The 13,158-nt window shown below is 40.1% G+C and overlaps 1 protein-coding gene across 1 annotated transcript in view; it reads left to right on the top strand.

Moving 5' to 3' along the window:
• LOC149289090 (calcium/calmodulin-dependent protein kinase kinase 2-like) overlaps positions 1–13,158 on the top strand; it is a 48,727-nt gene that overhangs the window by 28,480 nt on the left and 7,089 nt on the right. Inside the window, exons 7-14 of the mRNA XM_089491011.1 lie at positions 494–545; positions 927–1,060; positions 4,161–4,197; positions 4,587–4,608; positions 6,674–6,762; positions 7,423–7,622; positions 8,108–8,161; positions 12,637–12,710. Of these exons, the coding sequence (XP_089347137.1) occupies positions 494–545; positions 927–1,060; positions 4,161–4,197; positions 4,587–4,608; positions 6,674–6,762; positions 7,423–7,622; positions 8,108–8,161; positions 12,637–12,710 (662 nt within the window). The remainder of the gene's footprint in view (positions 1–493; positions 546–926; positions 1,061–4,160; positions 4,198–4,586; positions 4,609–6,673; positions 6,763–7,422; positions 7,623–8,107; positions 8,162–12,636; positions 12,711–13,158) is intronic.

The raw sequence follows: 13,158 nt of genomic DNA, 5'->3' as shown, positions 1-13,158 counted from the left end.
TGATTGAGAAAAATATTTTGGTTTTATTTCCTTCTATTTTCCAACCTGCCCCCAGTTATGCACATCTGCCCCAGAAATGCCTTATACCCCCTATATGCCACTGTGCCCCATGATATGCCTTTTAACCCTCTAAATGCCACTGTGCCCCATGATATGCTTTTTAACCCTATATGCCACTCTGGCATTTAGAGGGTTAAAAGGCATATTATGGGGAAGAGTGGCATATAGGGAGGTTTAAGGCATTCAGGAGGCAGAGTGGCGTATAGAGGGTTAAAAAGGCATTTCTGGAGGAAGAGTGGCTCTGAAAAAAACCTTGTCTTATAATCGAGCAAATATGGTATGTACTTGACACTTCTTGACCTTTCTGTTTGATGTAGACATTAGCTGAGACTGTAAACCTTCTTTTAATTTGGTAATTACCTGTTAACAAAAACAGCTACTCGTATGTTTTTTCGACCCACATCTCTTTTTTTTTTCTTTAACTGAATTGCAGGCAATGAAGGTTCTTTCAAAGAAGAAACTAATGAGACAAGCAGGATTTCCACGTGAGTTTCAAATAAGATTTGAACCATATTGCTGCCATTGTTGCATGGAGCATAAAAAAAAATTGCTGCTCTGTAGAAAAATGACTTAATGGTGGGAGGTAATTTATATATGAGTCTCTTTTAATGAACAACACAACCTGCCTATTTCCACACAACGAACACATTTAATACCATGTTTTGGGCTCCTTTACCAAAATATAAAATTATATATGTATTGCACTCTTTTCTGTGCTGCATGCCTTAACTATTGCTCAACCTCATGCCTATCAAAGTCACCAGGCCACAGACTCTTTTTTCTCTTTCCAAATTATTTTTTCACCATGTCTTCCTATGTGGAAAGCATACTAAGATCTGTGCTGACCAGAATCCTTAATTTTGTAGGTCGCCCCCCTCCCAGAGGTGCAAAGGCAGCTACAGATGGTGGTACTCAGGCTATGGGTCCAATTGAAAGGGTCTACCAGGAGATAGCTATTCTGAAGAAACTAGACCATCCAAATGTGGTTAAGCTGATTGAGGTAAATCTTTAGACAAGACTCATTATTCTTCCATATTTGTTCTACACCTATGTCTATTACACTTTAAAAGACTGTTAATGATAATGTATTGGGTCGAAGTCCTTCATTTTTCGCTTGAAGTGGTCCATCTGTCTCGCCAACCAACTCTATTGCTGACCTTCCCACCTCTGCCCAGCAAATGAAATCTGAGTATTGCAAAATTATACCAAAAACACAAATTTTTCCGCCGTTAAACTTTGAAGCATGTGATTAACACTTTCACATAAACATTAAAATAACTGTATAACCTTTGGTCGTAGATGTGTTTTACCATTTGTACCCGTATGTAGTGGATTATGTCTCTGTATTTGAACTGTTTAACCTTGGAAAAAATAGAGAAAACGATAAGCAATAGATGTGTGCTGGAAAATACGGTTGTGCAGATTTGTTTAAATCCGTTGGCAGATCATTTTGTTTCCTTGGTAACCACCAAACTAGAAGGAATCTATGCAAATTATGAATAAGTGATGTCTCATTATCCTACTGTTTAGATAAGCAAGTTCTCCAGTTTCCAGAGTGATATGAATAATATTGAGGACATTAAACTACACTTACTCATCTGGAAAGAACTGTGTTCTTAATTAGCAATTGAGCATAAACAGTAATCTTATTTGGTACGGTTAGGTATCAAAGTATACCATCACTGCCCATTGTACAGTGCTACAGAATATGATGGCTCTATATATATAAAAAAAAAAATAATAAACAGCATAACATATGCCAACAACCTGGTGCTTCTGTGATTAGCACATTACAGTGAGCAGTCTTAATCCCCTTTTACAGTTGTACCCTTTTATTTTCCAAAGCAATTCATTTTCGATCATGTGGTCAGGAAATAATACAATATATTATCTTCAGATCAAAGCAGCCCAGAGGAAAATTGCCCGTCTGCCTGCCAGCCCTCTTTTGAAGGCAGCAGCATTTCCTTGTGTGAATTAGTCCAAGTCTATGTATCCAGAATTCCGCAGCCTTTTGTAGTAATCCTCGTGCCACTAAAACTCTGATTACATTGTCTATAGAGTTTTATTATCTAAATTTAAAATTTGACTGCAGGTAAGAGCCATTTGGGCCCAGCTAGTCTGCCTATTTTTCCTGATGTAAAAACTCATTTGTTAATTCGTACTTGAGCTTGTGTTTCCAGGATAGCCGTATGCCTATTCCATGTATGTAAATTTCCTTCCTGTATTAACCTCTGCTGAGACAGTCTTCCACCCTTAAAGCCTCTTCAAAAGAATATACTGATTTGTAAAACAATAAAGTCAAGCTGTAAGTAGTTTTAATAAATGCATTTGATAAAGCTAAATATGTATAAGTGATGCACATACCTGGGAACTTGTGGGGCACGGCCAGGACTGCTTGATGACGTTGGTGGGCGGTCCTGCTGATGTCAGTGGGCGGTCCTGCTGATGTCAAAGGGGAAGTGGGTGGGGAGGGGTGTGTCAGGACCCCACTCGCACGACCCGGAGGATTCGGGTGTTGACCCGGAGAAGTGGCGCTCCTCCGGAGATCTCAGGGCCAAACCTGGAGTTTTCCCAGGTATAGCGATACTGCTTGAATGTATACAGTGAAAAAAGTCACCTTCGGGGAAAAACTTGATTTTAAACTGTGCTCAACTTAATGGTACTTAATCAGGAAGAAAAGCAATACTAGGTGGTAGTATTCTGTATAAAACCAACGGTCCATTGTTTTTTATACAATTATATTAATATTAGAGAGTAGTAGCATTTTTTTTCCATCAGATACGACTTTGCAGGTACTTGAAAAAATAAAGCGTGCCATCATTTGGTGATTTTCTGTACTGTGGATACTGGGTTGTTTCACTGTATTTGTGTACTTTTTGGCTGCGTGCTGCTGTACTACACTGTGTGAATGCTGAGAGAGGCACCTATAAAATGTTCATTTTTTTCTGTTTATTAATGTTGTAACTCTTAATTTATTGTTAAGCCTGCAGGTTTTGGTATACCAGTAATAAAATGTTGTATCCGTGGGGGTCGAGTTTGCACGTTGTATCAGTGTGTCCTCCTGGCCAAGGCTAATTTGTACTTGGGTAAACATCCAATTTTACCAATGACAGTTACATTTACCATGTAAAAATGTTTGGAAGCCAGAGCTCATAAGATTTAATGGGAATTCTCAGACGAACAGCTCTTGAAACAGACCAGCTACTTACTTGGCTGTTTAGATGGAAAACTGCAGGATTTGGAAATAAACCATAACCATGAAGTAATTGCAATTAATCATCCCCAAATATTCAAGCACTCCAGTGATGGACTGCATCACAGAATGTCCTTGTTAAGCCTGGATAGTACAGAACTACTCTGAGTGGGTAGATTCTCCTTGTTTGGAACAGCATGGATGTAAATGTTTAGCGGGCTAATAAAATGGAAAGGAGAAAATTCTCTTCTACACAATCCATAATTATAATCTTAAATATGGGGTGCATTCACAGATTCCCGTAGATAAACTTCATTTTACTTTCTTTAGAAATATTATCTGTATTCTTTCAACTCCTCTGCTAACTTTATTCTCCCTGGATCACTAATCTGTTTCATTTATCGGAAGGAGTCAGATAATGCTCCAGGCAACAATCACCCCCAATTTTTTTCATGTTCTTTTTCTTTCTTCTTTCTACCGCCTCTGTATTTAGACTGTACGGATTGTCTAATGGTACGCCTCCACTGAGTATTTTGCAGTTTCATCTCATTTTACCACTTTTTAATAAAAGAAAAATATACACAGTGTCTAATCAGAGGCATTTCTTTTATGATTTCCGCAGATAAGCCCCTGGTAACTGATTTACCAAAGCTTGTTTTTATTCTTGCTTTCTAGTAACAGAACTGGGGATAAATTAGAGATCCGTGTGTAGAATGTATTTTTCCGGGATCATGGAGGTCACTGGAAAGGGTCTTAATATTTTGTACGCCTGTATAATGTTTGTAAATGCACACTGTATTGTAATAGAAGCACCCTGCCGTTCAGCGGCAATTTTATACCAGGTAGCCGGAAATGTGCGTTTACCTTTTTCATGTAGCTCATATCAGTCTTTCTGTTCTGTTGCTAGGTGCTGGATGACCCCAGCGAGGATCATCTATATATGGGTACGGAAGCTCGTCTTTACTCCCTTGTAATGCTATAGAGCTGATCAAATAAACCAAGGCATACAATCTCAATGCTTTAATCTTCGCCTTTCATCACACACGTTTATAAAGGTTTAGTAATCTTTACAAAATGTGCCCCAATTGCATACCGAGGCTAGCCACACATGACATCATATTATTAGAGACATAGAATGAATCTGTAATGACCAATACCAAGTGACATCAAGGACAAATGTCAACTCTCCTGTTAGTAGCCCTTTCAGCCTGGAATGTATTTCCCCAGCTCTGCAGTTTGTGTACAGAATGTTTCAAAATCTGCCATTTCCTATGTTGACATGGTTGATACAATTGCTGAACTAACCCAAATATTTATCTACATTTTTTTGCAGTGTTTGAACTGGTGAAGAGAGGGTAAGTTGATAAAATGGTTTCACTTGAGATTTTGATGGTGTCTGTGTATAAATATGAATAAAGTATTTGATCCGAGGTCTTGCACCGTTAATATGACTCCACTTCTTTTAATCTATGTGTGTGTCCAGTTAAACATCTTTGCCTTGTGCAGATCTGATACAGGGGAGACAATTGTATGAAACATATATCATCACAACAGAATACGTGAAATCATAAGTGAATGTGGTAAATAAATCACTTATCGGGGTTATACATAATCTGTTTTAATGACAAAAGTGGCGAAAGACCTGTGTCATACACTGAAAATACAGGCTGACAGGCAAGAGACATTCTGGTCAGGTTGCTGTGTGCACAGATGATACTTGTACTCGGTGAACACACAAGAGTATATGTTATCCAGTGTCCTGGAAGGAGGAAAGCAAACTCTGCGTGTGGGGGGAACTCCCCCATAACAGGTCACCAGAGGGGGCAGCTTCGGGTGTCATCACCTCTGATGGTGTCACCGGTGAAGTCCTCGCCCCCCCCCCCCCCGTGACACCACTGTTCTCACCCACACATCACTAAGCCCCTCTTTACTTAGTGGTAACATTGTAACCATGGCAACAATACACAGGGGAATTAAGACTTGTTCCTCTTAACCATTTTTCAGCAATATGTATAGATTATACAGAATATTTCCTCTGGACTGCATATTTTGTGCCACTGTCGTTCTTAGCAATGTTATAATATAAAAGCATGAATGATCTCTATTAAGGAATATATAAATCAAGATAAATTTTGTTTTCTGTATTGGTTTAGCTTCATGACAAGATTATAGCAGCAGTTCCTCCTTTAGGATTTGAATCTTGAGTGTGCTGTTTTACCCCTGCTCCTTGTTCTATTGAATGTATTGTGCCAGAAAAAAATGTAATTATGTAAAATTGTAGCTTTTATTTTGTTTTATGCTGAGAATACTTAATTGTCATGTGACACAAAAACAGGTGCTTATACCGTATTTGCTCGATTATAAAACGAGGTTTTTTCCAGAGCAAATGCTCTGAAAAATACTCCACGTCTTATAATCGGGGTCGTCTTATAATCAGACCTCAACTAGGATCCAGATCCCCCGCAGAGATGCAGGGGACCTGGATCCTCCTGTCTCCCCCCCCACTTACCGGTACTTCTGAGTCCCCGGTGCATAGTCCGGGCAGCGTGTAGAGCTCTACTCGATTCGTGTAGACAACTTTGCCTCCTGAAATGCCTTATACCTCCCTATATGCCACTCTGCCCCATAATATGCCTTTTAACCCCCTAAATGCCAGAGTGGCATATAGGGGTATAAGGCAATTCTGGAAGCAGAGTGGCATTTAGAGGGTTAAAAGGCATATCATGGGACACAGTGGCATATAGGGGGTATAAGGCATTTCTGGGGCAGAGTGGCAAGCCAGGGGGCAGATGTGCATAACTGGGGGGGGGGGCAGGTTGAAAAATAAAGGAAATAATAAAAAAAAATTCTCAATCATAGCTTTTATTAAAAATACGGTAATTTGTTGCCATGAAAACTGAAAAGGCTTCTAAATAATTCCTGTGTAATACCTTGGCGCTAGCTAAAAAAACAAGTTGGAAGGGGATGTTTGGCTAGCATATGAATTAAATCATACTAGCAATCTCAAGTGGAACTGCACCTTTAAATCTAAGTACACTGATTTACACTTACAGTCAAAGTGTGACATCAAATCATTTTATTCTTGCACCGAATTTCAGTACTAGGTATGTTTTTAGTTATCGTCCTGTTTAGAAATTCTGTAGCGAACATTTCCATAAATAAATTTATAAATAGCACTCACTAAAAAAGAACCAGCACACATTTCAAATGTTAATATTGGTTTAAGAAAGCTATATGTAATTATATGTTTTATTCAATTAGGTAAGGATTGCACAGTACTCTTTTCTTTAAACTTTTATTCTGCAAGAATTTACCAAATGGCATAAACTTGTGAAATACTGTAGGGTATGTAATGTCCTACACACGTTCAAATGTCAAAGGAAAAGTAATCCTTACCTGTACTTTTTGTCTTTTCTTCAGTCCTGTGATGGATGTACCAACAAGCAAACCATTAACAGAAGATCAAGGCCGTTTCTATTTCCATGATCTGATTAAAGGGATTGAGTACTGTGAGTATGAAACTATCGCATGTACTGAGTGTTTTCGAGTAAATCCACTAAATACAGTTAGTTTGTAATTGTTACAGTGATATGTTGCAATGTTTAACCATTTTGGGGAAAAATAATAGCACTTACCTTGCAGAGAAGCTGCAGCTCCATAGTTACAGGACACTACCTCTTCAATGATCTTTTTTTTTGTGCCACTTTAACTATATAAATATATATATATATATATATATATGTGTGTTATACTTGCTTGCGGTGGACCCTGTCATCCACGCTTATTTTGGGTGGCTTGTCTACTTTAAAGTCCATATGATGACTAGAGTGTTCTTTTAAGCTGCCATTCATTTAAATAACCGAGGAGCTGTAGTGGTCCAGTCCCACTGCATAAAGAAGCAGGCATGTGTGCAAAAGAATAAAGACCCAAGCTTCCAGAGTCACCCCAAGCCGAGTGAAACACCCAGCAGGGCTTCATGACGATGGCACATTATTCTTTCTATCAGGCTAGTGTACCATTATTATGGTATCCCAGGATAGTTCATTTGGTACCTAGTTTAGTAACATGAATATATGTACGATACCAGACACTTTGAAAAAATGGTATTATAGTAAAATCTACGCTTTCCATGAATTTTATTATAATACCATATATTTTGAATCCTTCAGTGCATTATCAGAAGATTATTCATCGCGATATCAAGCCATCAAACCTCTTACTTGGTGAAGATGGCCACATTAAGATCGCAGACTTTGGAGTCAGTAACCAGTTTGAAGGGACTGATGCGTTTCTATCAAATACTGTGGGTACACCAGCTTTCATGGCTCCCGAGACACTATCTGAGACACGCAAAATATTCTCCGGGAAGGTAAGAAAGGGTACCTGCTCTCTGCTTTCTAGGAAACAGTTGCTAAACAAAGAGGCAAATGATACAAATATATAAATTATATATTTTCATGCAGGATTTTTGCTATTTATTTAGCTCTTTTTTTTATTTATACTATTAAATAGCTGATCCATTCTTCCATTTCAGGAAGGTTCCATTAGTAAAGTAAAGTTAGCTTACGTTATTACTAATGCAGTAATACTATTATTTAGACTTTATAACAATAATATACAATAATATGCATAGCAAGATCCCATCGGTGCTCACTACATGTTAATAATAAAGTAAAAGAAAGTATTATCTAAAGTAAAGCACAATGTTTATACAGTAGTCCATCCCCTTGTTTAGTATATGTGGATAAATTCTTGTGTGTAGGAAGTTATCATGGATACCAGATTCTCTAAAAGGGAAAAACTGTGTATTGCATGAACTCTGTTCCTCTAACGTACTATTTTTTATTTTTCAAGGCTCTGGATGTTTGGGCAATGGGAGTCACCTTGTACTGTTTCGTGTTTGGCCAGGTAATATTTAATGCCCTTTCCATCAGAGATACTCATTGTGATATATTTTTTTATTTTTAATTTGGTCTTGTTAATACTACCAATGAGAGAAAGTGTGACAATAACCAAGTATAGTTTAAATAGCTTTTTTCCTTTATTTGGGGATTTTATATAGTCCGTGTATGTGATCATCACAGATCTTAATGTCCCAGTAGCCCGGTGCTTGTTATGTACATTATATTTAAATTCGCAGCTTATGTAGTTCAGAGCCGCGTACAGCCCAGGAAACCTAAAATGTTATTTTTAATGGAGGTGCCTGTGCTGGGATATCCAGAAATTGCAACACTTGCAGGCTTGGCTTTCTTTTCAAACTAACTTGTAAGCCAGATGTTGTGTTTTTTTTTGGAATCCACTAATTATTATTATTATTATTATCCTTTATTTATATAGCGCCAACAGTTTACGCAGCGCTTAATACAATACATAAATTCAAGAGATGACAAGACAAGAATTGACAGACTAAGACAAACCAATACATTTGGTGGAGAGAGCCCTGCTTGCAAGCTTACAATCTAGAGGGAAATGGGGTGACAAACATAAGGCACAGAGAAAGGGTGAGAGGTATTGTGGTGTTTGTATCGATGACAAGGAAGTTCTAGCAGCTAAGGTGGAATGCTTCTCTGAAGAAGTGGGTTTTTAGATGTTTCTTGAATGTTGGGAGGCAGGGTGAATGCTGAAGGTTCCTTGGGAGTATTTTCCAGAGATATGGGGAAGCTCGAGTGAAATCTTGTACACGGGAAAAGGAAGAGGTGATGAGTGAGGAGAAGAGCCTTAGCCCATGGGAGGAACGTAGGGATCGAGTAGGAGAGTATTTGCTAATGAGTTCAGAAATGTACGGAGCAGCAGTATTATGGATGGACTTATATGTCAGTAGCAGGATCTTAAATTTAATTCTAAAGGTAATTGGGAGCCAGTGGAGGGTTTCACAGAGGGGGGAAGCAGAAGAGGAGCCTAGCAGCGGCATTTAGGATAGACTGTAGAGGAGAGAGTCGAGACAGTGGAGTGCCAACCAGAAGAGTGTTGCAGTAGTCAAGACGGGAAATGATAAGTGAATGAACCAGAGTTTTTGTGGATTCTTGGGTGAGGAATGGGCGGATACAAGAGATGTTTTTTAGGTGCAAGCGGCAGGATCTGGCGAGGGACTGAATGTGAGGGATGAAGGAGAGGTTTGAGTCAAGGATGACCCCAAGGCATCGGGCCTGGTTAGTAGGAGAGATAGTCGTGTTGTTAATGATGATAGAGAATTCAGTTAGTGGAGTGGAGATGGAGGGAGGGAAGATAATGAGTTCAGTTTTAGAAAGATTACGTTTCGGGTAGTGTTGTGACATCCATGAGGAAATAGCAGACAAGCAATTGGTAATACGGGACATGAGAGATGGAGAGAGATCAGGAGAAGACAGGTAGATTTGGGTATCATCTGTATATAGATGATACTGGAGGCCAAATGAGTTGATTAGTTTGCCAAGAGAGGAAGTATAAAGAGAGAACAGCAGAGGGCCAAGGACTGAACCTTGGGGGACACCAACCGAAAGTGGAAGGGGTGATGATGTCTTGATAGAGAAGTTGACAGAGAAGGAACGGTTAGATATGAGGAGATCCAGGAGAGAGCGGTATCTCGAATGCCTATAGAAGCAAGTGAGTCTAGAAGAAGGTGGTGATCAACAGTATCGAAAGCAGCAGAGAGATCCAGTAGAATTAGAATAGAGTAGTGACCTTTTGCTTTGGCAGAGAGCAAGTCATTGGAGACTTTTGTTAGAGCTGTTTCAGTAGAGTGAAGGGGTTTGAAACCAGACTGTAGAGGGTCAAGGAGGGAATTAGAGGAGAGGAAGTTAGTGAGGCGATTGTACACAATCCGTTCAAGCAGCTTAGAGGTAAAAGGAAGCAGAGAGATAGGGCAGTAGTTAGTCAAACAGACGGGATCTGAGGAAGGATTCTTTAGAATTAGTGTGATTAGCGCATGCTTCAAGGCAGATGGTACAGTTTCAGATGATAGAGAAAGATTAAATAGGTGGGTAAGTGATGGACCAAAGGATGGACATAGAGACTTTGCGAGGTGTAAAGGGATGGGGTCGAGGGGACAGGTTGTTGGGTGAAAGGGAGTCAGACAGAGTGGCTATCTCTTCTTCGGTTGTAGGGGAAAAGGCAGTTAGTATAGTAGGAGTGGAGGGAGTGGTGGTGAGTGGTGTAGGAGGGAGTTGTAAGGAAGAGAGGTCTTTTCTAATAGTCTCGATCTTCTCTTTGAAGTGGTTAGCAAGATCTTGGGCAGTGAGAGAGGTTTGTAGTGTGGGTGTGGAGGGACAGAGAAGGGAGTTGAAAGTAGAAAAAAGGCGTCGTGGGTTGGAAGAAAGAGGATATGAGAGTGGAGAAGTAGAGCTGTTTGGCGAGAGAGAGGGCAGAGTTGTAGGTGTGAAGCATGAATTTATAGTGAGTAAAGTCTTTGCTGGATTTGGATTTTCTGAAGTAACGCTCAGCCGTGCGGCAACACTTCTGAAGAAACCGTGTGGTTTTGGTATGCCATGGTTGGCGTTTAAATTGTCAGGGGTAACATGTAGTAATTGGAGCTATGGTGTCGAGGGATGAAGCAAGTGTGTTGTTATAAAAAGAGGCTGCTGTGTCGGGGCAGGAAAGGGTTAACATGGAAGGTAAGAGAGGTTCAAGTGAGGCTGACAGTTGGGTAATGGTATTGTCTGGTAATGGCCTACAAGTATGAGGTGAGCGCTGTAAGTTTGTCTTGTTAGGGGTTAGCACTGGAGAAAAGGATAGAAAGGATTGGTGGTCACACAGAGGGAAGGCGTAGATGGAGAAATCTGAAAGGGAGCATGATCTGGAGAAAACCAGATCAAGTGAGTGTCCCTCGGTGTGCGTAGGGGAATTAGTCCATTGAGAGAGACCAGAGGAGGATGTCAGGGAGAGGAGTTTGGAGCCAGCAGAGTTGTTAGATATATCTAAAGGAATGTTAAAGTCACCCAGAATAAGACAGGGGATATTAGGAGAGAGGAAGAAAGGGAGTCAGACAGAAAGGTGGTCAAAGAACTGCAAGGTAGGACCTGGAGGGCGATATATGACAGCAATTTGAAGAGAGAGTGGAGAGAAAATACGGATTGTGTGAGCAGAGGGAGGGAGGGCTTGGTATATTCTGGAAGGTGCAGTGAGGTGAGAGAAGGATGCCTACACCACCACCCTTTCTGCCATCAGGCCTAGGAGTGTGGCTGAAGTGTAGTCCTCCGAAGGAGAGTGCAGCAGAAGCAGTAGTGTCATGGGAGGGGATCCAGTAAGAGCTAGGAGGTTAAAAGCATGGGATAGAAAAGGTCATGTATACAAGCGAGTTTGTTGCATACCGAGCGGGCATTCCATAGGGCACAGTTAAAGACGGGAGGGAGTTTATGGTTGGAGATGATAGGAATAAGATTGGTTAGGTTGCGCATGTTGATTGAGTTTGCTGGTTGAGAGTGATAGGAATAGGGACAGGAGTAGTAGAGCAAATATAGGTAGGTTTCACATATAAAGGTTTAGTGTAGAGGTACTGAGATAGCTTTGACGGCAGAGAGATGGGGAGGGATAGGATCTGGAATGCTTTAATGGGGAGTAGTGGGTAATACAGGGATCCACAGTTTGGTGCCCGCTACTGGCATGGTCCAATAGATCTGGTACTTAACTGTCTATATATTAGAACACCACTGGGGCCGGTGGGCAGGCGAAAAACCAGTTGATTGTGGGGAACATGAAGGTGGGTATTGCAGGTTGTGAGGGCTGTAATAGAGAGTGTTAAATAGTGTTAAAGTGGATGGGGGCAGTAAGAGGGCAGATATAAGAGATAAGGGGTTAGTGGAGCAGAAAGATAGAAAGTAAAATATAACACACTTAAGTAGTGACAGGCATCACATAAATTTTACCAAATAAAAACAATCAGTGGAAAAATGCTGCAACTCCCAGTAAGGGCATTCCTAGGCCATAAAGCATAGATAGACAGAAAAAGGGTAATAGACAATTCAGGCACAGAAACAGGAAAATGATAATAACAATACAGAAAACAATAACAGATAATTAAGGAGATCTCTTGGTCCACTCTGTATACCTTGTAGCAAAGTATGCAGGTTTGCTTGGGCTTCAGTTGATTGTGGGGAACATGAAGGTGGGTATTGCAGGTTGTGAGGGCTTGTACCTAATACCAGAGATAACCAGGATGTGTGGCTTTCACTGCAGTCTGTATTGTCAGTGTCTGTATTTCTGTCCTTAACCATTTCTGGTGTTTTTAGGGTAAATGGTTTGTATATGCCATCACAATTATTTCAGTTTTGCACAAAATACTGTGGTGTTTAGATTGCTAATGACCCCCCTACAAGCACACACACATACAATTCTTCTGTCTCATTTATTCTCCTGGTTTCTTGGAAAGTGGACTTAGTTGATTAGAATTGTTGTATATTTTCTTCCAGTGTCCTTTTATGGATGAGAGGATTTTATTGCTTCATAATAAAATAAAGAATCAGCCATTGGAATTCCCTGACCAGTAAGTTCCCTAATTTCATTTCCGAAATCATAGCAGATCTGGTATATTCACTAACCTGTGAGTTGCTGTAAGTTGAAAAACTTCATCACAGGTCTCGCTATGCATTATGAAGGGCAAATACAGTAAGCTTTGCTAGCCGTATAAATGTATATATTATTCTGGTACTTGTTTTGCTTCGCCTCCACTGTTTAATGGCTATTAAGTAAAGCGCGTGCTGTTGCTAGGCAACCCATGCAATGAGATTGTGGAGGTGATAAACCAAACAAGTACCCACTTTGCTTTTCGTTTTTCAGAATCAATGAAATTAAACTTAGTTTTCTGATCCTATTATAATAAAACCAAAGTAATTGCTGTTGTGTCGGTGTACAGGGATTACTTTTTCCGCGCTCTGTGGGGAGCGGGCAGCTGTGAGAACATTATTTTTTATATTGGGAACATTCATCAATGA

This window comes from Sceloporus occidentalis, unplaced genomic scaffold (assembly GCF_023333645.1).
Source record: "Sceloporus occidentalis isolate IW3139 unplaced genomic scaffold, rSceOcc1.0.p SCAF_48, whole genome shotgun sequence".
NCBI classification, from domain to species: Eukaryota; Metazoa; Chordata; class Lepidosauria; order Squamata; family Phrynosomatidae; genus Sceloporus; species Sceloporus occidentalis.
The sequence above is the reverse complement of the archived record's forward strand: the minus strand, read 5'-3'. Positions and strand labels throughout refer to the sequence as shown.